This window comes from Mustelus asterias, chromosome 4 (assembly GCF_964213995.1).
Source record: "Mustelus asterias chromosome 4, sMusAst1.hap1.1, whole genome shotgun sequence".
Taxonomy (NCBI): domain Eukaryota; kingdom Metazoa; phylum Chordata; class Chondrichthyes; order Carcharhiniformes; family Triakidae; genus Mustelus; species Mustelus asterias.
This window is the reverse complement of record NC_135804.1, coordinates 71,141,280-71,148,060: the sequence shown is the minus strand read 5'-3', so window position 1 is coordinate 71,148,060 and position 6,781 is coordinate 71,141,280. Positions and strand designations below refer to the sequence as shown.

At 43.1% G+C, this 6,781-nt stretch overlaps 1 protein-coding gene across 1 annotated transcript; it reads right to left on the bottom strand.

Annotated features, from left to right (window-relative positions):
• Positions 1 to 638: 638 nt before the first annotated feature.
• On the bottom strand, positions 639 to 2,802 carry LOC144492322 (C-C motif chemokine 5-like). Its single transcript, XM_078210314.1, has 3 exons — positions 2,438 to 2,802; positions 1,595 to 1,703; positions 639 to 1,493 (listed from the first exon to the last, which is right to left on the bottom strand). The coding sequence occupies exons 1-3, from the start codon at positions 2,520 to 2,522 to the stop codon at positions 1,397 to 1,399; spliced, it is 291 nt and encodes a 96-aa protein (XP_078066440.1). The 5' UTR covers positions 2,523 to 2,802; the 3' UTR covers positions 639 to 1,396.
• Between the last annotated feature and the right edge of the window lie 3,979 nt (positions 2,803 to 6,781).

Genomic DNA, 6,781 nt, shown 5'->3' with positions numbered 1-6,781 from the left:
TCCTGGAAGATGACCACCAAGGCATCCAATATTTCTAGAACCACTTCCTTAAGTACTCTGGGGATTTATCTACCTTCAATCCCATCAATTGTCCCAGCATTATTTCTCTACTAATATTGATCTCTCTCAGTTCATCCCTTTGGGGAATTACAGTGCTTCCCACACATTCCCACATGCTGCAGTCACTGCATGCCACCAGCCTTGTCACTTCTGCCCAAGTTTATTTATTTAATTAGTTAATAAATTACACTGATAAAGTAATGGAAAGTTACATATACCTAGTTTGTGGATAAAAGAAAACAACTCAACAACCACTGGAGGCTGAAAAGGTTTAAATAAAGGAGGAGCTCTTTCCCCTCTGAATCCCATGTGAAAATTCCCGAGAACACCCTGTTTCTGCGACTTTGGCACAGTCTCCATTCCATGCTTTGAAGGGTTGAATGGCCTTCTCCTACCCCTCTGCTCCTATGACAGCTGAATGTGCCGTGGATACTTGCGCATTCTGTTTAAAGCCTCAGGATCATTAATCAGCTCACAGTGTGAGTGAATGGAAAATGAGGATGAAAACAGGGAGGTAATTCAACACAGTTCATCTGTTGAATAAAAATGAAGAATGAAGCTGCTTCGAGACAACAAGAGAAACTTAATCAAAAATCTCCTTTATTTCATCATCACATTTTCAATTTATAAAAAGCAGGAGCTGAGAAATCAGTGAAGAAATGAGGGAAGAGAAGGGATCAAATAATAAAAACATTGAGATTAGCAATCAAAACAGAGAATCCTAATGTCTCCCTCACCCATTATCCCCAGTGTCTTCCCCATCCCACAAACAGTGTCTTCCCCAACTACTCCCCCAGTGTCTCCCTTCCCCCCTCCTTCAGTGTTTCCCCCATTCCCTGTTTCCCTTATCCCGTCCACCAGTATGTCCCCCTCCACCAGTATGTCCCCCTCCACCAGTTTCTCCCTGACCCCTAGTGCCTCCCCACCAACTTCCCCATTGTCTCCCAGTGTCTCCCCACCCCCTCCTTTCTCTGACCCCTCACTGCTGACCCAGTTGTGAGAGCTGTGGTTGTAATTCTGTTCATCTTCTCTGGCCAAAGACAGTCAGGGGTCTGAGGGACAAACCCCACTGAAATGGGGAGACTGATTGTTTATACTCACACAGCCTCACACTGTTGAATGTGCAGTCTATGGAATATTGCCCGACCTCAGGGCTTTCATTGGCTGGGACCCACATTGATACAGTGACACCATCTTGTTTCTGTCACTTTTGGTGACTGTGGTTTCACGGGAAAATGTAGTTACCATGGCAATTTTTAATGCTAATTATCACATCAACAGTCTCTGTATTTTAAATGGTTTTAAAGTGCTGTGATTTCAACGTCTTCTTCTCTCTTCACTTCTTCAGTCCCTTTTCCAGAAATCTGACTGCGGTTTGTACCCATTTCTCATTCGCTTTGGCACAAATTCTCATATTCCGTCTGTTTGTAAATCTGAAAGAATGAAATGAGATGTCATTATCAGAGAGTTACAGACACCAGCTCCATATCTTTCATTTCAACACACTGCGGTCAAAACACCTTGAAAGACTTACACAATGGCGGGAATGGAGCAGCCAATTGTTTTCTTGTAGCTTACTAGCCTTTTATGAACAATAGGAGTGGATTTAAAATTCTCACAACATTCGATTGTTACAGTGCCAGCTGCAATGAGATGGAGAAAGAGACACAGTTAAATATGGGATGGGTATCACAGCAGATTCTCGCTGATAGTAACATTATCCTTCAGCTGTTTCCATAGAAATACATCAACAGAAATGAAACAGACCATTTGGCCCAACTGATCTGTACTGGTGTTTATAAACCTCCTTCAATAGTCACCTCTCAGCTTTCACTTTTCTAGAAAAAAGACACAATCTGTTCAATCTTTCTTCTCTGTTCTGGGATCATAGTTTGGGCGGCACAGTAGCACAGTGGTTAGCACTGTGCCTTACAGTTCCAGGGGCCTCGGTTCGATTCCCAGCTTGGGTCCCTACCTGTGGAGTTTGCACATTCTCCCGTGTCTGCGTGGGTTTCTTCCGGGTGCTCCGGTTTTCTCCTATAGTCCAAAGATGTGCGGGTTAGGTACATTGGCCATGCTAAATTGCCCCTTAGTGTCCTGTGATGTGTAGGTTAGAGGAATTAACGGGGTAAATATGTGGGGTCACAGGGATAGGGCCAAATGAGATTGTTGCCGGTGCAGACTCAATGGGCCGAATGGCCTCCGACTGCACTGTAGGGATTCTATGATTCTATATTTGGAATAAACACATTGAAAACTAATAAATAACATGAGCAATTGGTGGAAGCCAGCAGACTATTTTAAACTGTCTGTCACAGTTTAGTTCATTCTGACATTCTCGGAGAATATTGCCAATAAGGAAGTCTCTCTCTCTTACCCGGTGAAGCAGCAACATCCTGGATCAAGCAGATCAGCAGTGTTCCCAAAACAGCAGCAGCCACACAGTGTGCTGTCTTCATCATGTCCTTGCCCAACTTGGAAGTGTTGAGTGTTGAAGAGTGAGTGTGCGTTGTCAGGAGCCAGTTATCACCTCATGGTTTATATTGTGTAAAACTGCAGAGTCTGCAATAGGGAGACCCCCTGGAACTTTGCCCATTTGCCAGCAATGAAAGTTCTCAGTGTGATTGTTCCTCCGTTTCGGCATTCCCTGAAATGGGAAGTACATGTTGTTCTGTGAATGGGAGTTCTTGGGTTAAGCAGCACTGAATGCCTGGAACTTCCTGGATCGGTGATTCTTCGACTGTCAGCTCATTTTCCCCAGATAATCTCACCACTTCCCCATCTGGGCAAAGAGATAACCAGTGAGAAAAATCGAGCTTTCTGATTGGACCATTCCACATTGTGGGACACAGGTCTGAGGAGGCAGTGAGTTTAAACATCAAAATATATCAGTGTGTGTGGAAAAGGCATAAAGACTGTCTTTCCGTAACTGTCTTGCACCATCTCAAGACATGTGAGAATGCTTCACAGTCACTGAAACTCTTCTGACATGTTGTCACTGTTGTAATGTAGGGAAGGCAGCAGGAAATTTGTACACTGCAAGATCCCACAAACAGCAATGTAATTATCGCCAGATAAATGGTTTTAATGATGTTGATTGAAAGATGTATAATTCCCAGGACACCAGGGAGAGCTGCCCTGCTATCCTGAATAAAGTAAGAAGTTTAACAACACCAGATTAAAGTCCAACAGGTCTATTTGGTAGCAAAAGCCACAACTCCTAAATAAAGCCATGTGATATTTTACCCCACCTTGAGAGGGCCGACACGGCCTTGTTAGAATGTAACTCGTGATAACATTGCATCTGTTGTGATGTGACCAATGGTAACAAGCTGTAAGGGTCAGTTGGCTGAGTAAACCATGTCACCAATGACAGAATGCCGTGATGACCAGCTGACTCAGTATAAATTAGAACATGTTGGGAATTGTGGGGAACTTGGAATGGCTCAGAGTGAGGCCTCAAGTTTGGAGTAATGATGTTTCTTTATAAAACCTTTTCTTTGATTTATAAGTTGGAGTAAGTTTTGTTATATTTTTATTGTCTACACTGGAAGAATTCCTTCTGGATCAACAGGCCTCAGATTAACATCACCCATGAAATGTGGGCAGCCCAGGCAGTGCATCATTCCCTCTGTGCGGCATTGAAATGTAAACCGAGGTTTTGTGCTCCAGGTTTCTGAGTGAATTTTGAGGCTCTGACCTGTGTGAGTGGTGAGAGTGAGACCCAATGAGCCACAGCTGAGAATGAGATCAGTGATGATGTTAATGAAAAGATTGTCAATAGTTCTGAGCTGCTCCTTGTATCCTGCAATCTCCGAGTGGGAATTGGTTAGCAACCAGACTGTAGATATACTCTGATATCCATTTAACTCTCCTGTGTTTGCACCACTTTGAAACAACTTACAAAGTAGGCACGATGTTCTAAAGCATGATACCAAACTCTCCAACATGTGACTGACCATGCCATACCATCATCTGCCCATAGATTAGCATATCCATAATGTTAACCCTTTATACTCCGCACAAATGTCACATTGTAGATATCAGAGAATGGAATGTAATCATTCTCTTTACACAAGGGAGTTAGTTACCCTCGAGAATGATAGAAATCATAGAAATCACAGAAACCCTACAGTGCAGAAGGAGGCCATTCGACCCATCGAGTCTGCACCGACCACAATCCCACCCAGGTCCTACCCCCACTATATCATTAATATTTATCACAAAACTGGAATGTTACAAGTGTTGGGAGAATTGCTTTGTGGATCCAGTCCTGAAACACCTTCAACATTCTGCCCCAGTAGAGGATTCACCACATTTGAGGAGAGTATTTCACTGCATCAGTCACTGCAATTGAAATGGTTTTAATGGTGTTGCGCTTTCATTGTCTTTTTCATTCAGTCTCCTTCTCAGGTCTATCACTGTGGATTTAACCCATTCTTCATTCACTCATCAGAAACCCACTTTCCAGATCTCTCCCCGCCCCCCCCCCCACCCCCCCATTTCTCCCCAACACAAATTAACTCTCTGTGAATGGATTCTCAGTATGATTGAGTGTCAGTGTGAATGGATTCTCGAGTGTGAATTGATTCGCAGTGTGTATGGATTCGCAGTATGAATTGATTCTCAGTGATAAGGAATTCCAAGGTATGAATGGATTCTTAATGTGAAATTGATTGTCAGTGAGAATGAACCCTCGGGGGAGGCGATAGCCTAGTGGTATTTTCGCTCAACTATTAATCCAGAAACTCAGCGAGTGTTCTGGGATCCAGTTTTGAATCCCACCACGGTAAATGGTGGAATTCGAATTCAATAAAAGTATCTGAATTAATCCTCAATGTGAATGGATCCTCAGAATGAATTGGCTCTCAATGTAATTGGATCATCAAAAATGAGTAGGTTAGGGGGATTAGCTGGGTAATAATGTGGGATTATGGTGAGGGAGTCTACGATTCTATGAATGCTCAGTGTGAATGGATCCTCAGTATGAATGGATCTTCAATGTAAATTGGTCTTCAATGTCAGATCATTGAATACAGAAGTTGGGATGTGTTGTTGAAGTTGTACAAGACATTGGTAAGGCCACACTTGCAATACTGTGTACAGTTCTGGTCATCCTATTGTAGAAAGGATATTATTAAACTAGAAACCGTGCAGAAAAGATTTACTAGGGTGCTACCGGGACTTGATGGTTTAAGTTATAAGGAGAAGCTGGATAGACTGGGACTTTTTTCTCTGGAGCGCGGTGGCTTAGGGGTGATCTTATAGAGGTCAATAAAATAATGAGGGGATACATCAGCTAGATAGTCAAAATCTTTTCCCAAAGTTAGGGGAGTGTAAAACTAAAGGACATATGTTTAAGGTGAGAGGGGAAAGATACAAAAGGGTCCAGAGGGGCAATTATTTCCACACAAAGGGTAGTGAGTGTCTGGAACAGGAGGTAGTAGTAGAGGCGGGTACAATTTTGTCTTTTAAAAAGCGTTTAGATAGTTACATGGGTAAGATGGGTATAGAGGGATATGGGCAAAATGCGGGCATGGACAAGTTGGGCCGAAGGGCCTGTTTCCATGCTGTCAATCTCTATGATTCTATCACCCTAAATGAAAACTCATTGTGAATGGATTCTTAGTGTATGTGAATCATCTGTATGATTGGATTCCCAGGGCCTGATTTTACCAAAACATCGCGCCCGAAAACGGGTGCGAAATCGCAGTAAAGTTGGGTGTCGGGCCTATACCGCGATCTGCACCCGATTCCGAGCAGATCGCGGCTTTACCGACACCCGATTTGGGCTCGGGTCCGGCGATTTAAATGCATTTGCATTCTTTTAAATTGACATAATTAACCGCGCGCCCAACTCTACCGCCAAATCCCACTTTACCGTCTTCTGGCCCGATCCGCATTCGCGCTGTTATCGACCTGCAAAATGAAAGTCTGAAGTCGCCGCTGCAGCCTCCGAAGAGCGGGGTCAGAGACTGCAACGGCTCCCTGACCGTTAGGATTGTATTCACTGGATTCCTGAAGAATAAGGGGGTCCTCATACAAACCTATAAAATGTGAACAGGATTAAATGCAGGAAGGATGTTCTTGATGGCAGGGCTTGCAAAACCAAGAGTCACAGTCTTGGGATACAGGGTACACCGTTTAGGACTGTGATGAGGAGAAATGTCTTCACCAAGAGCAGTGCCGGATTTAGGCACAAGCTAAACAAGCTACAGCTTTGGGCCTCACAATCCGCAGGGGCCTCACAAAATTTCAGAAGGTTTACACTGAAGAGAACATTTAAGAGCGGATACCAGAAAAGAAAAAGAAAGCACCAGCTTGAAGAGCAACTCAAAAAATTACCAAAATCTATGAGAGAGATCAAGCCAGCCAAATGATAAATATGTAATCAGTAAATGCATTCATTTGAAAATAATTTGTATTTTTCACTTTAAATACCTTGCTATTAAATAATTAAAAGGCATAATTATGTTTTCAATTTTTTTGTGGTGACCCAAGGTCCTGTTTTGGTACACACCTTTGTGAGACCTTTTGGTGTAACCTTTTAACAAGGGGCCTCCAAGCTTTATATAGCTTAGGGCCTCACCAAGTCTAAACCCGGCACTGATGCTAGAGCATGGTAAGTCTGTGGAATTTATTACCACAGAAAGCAGTTGAGGCCAAAATTGCTCTGACAAAATTGTAATAATCTTACCAAGACCAGATTCCGTCACCATCA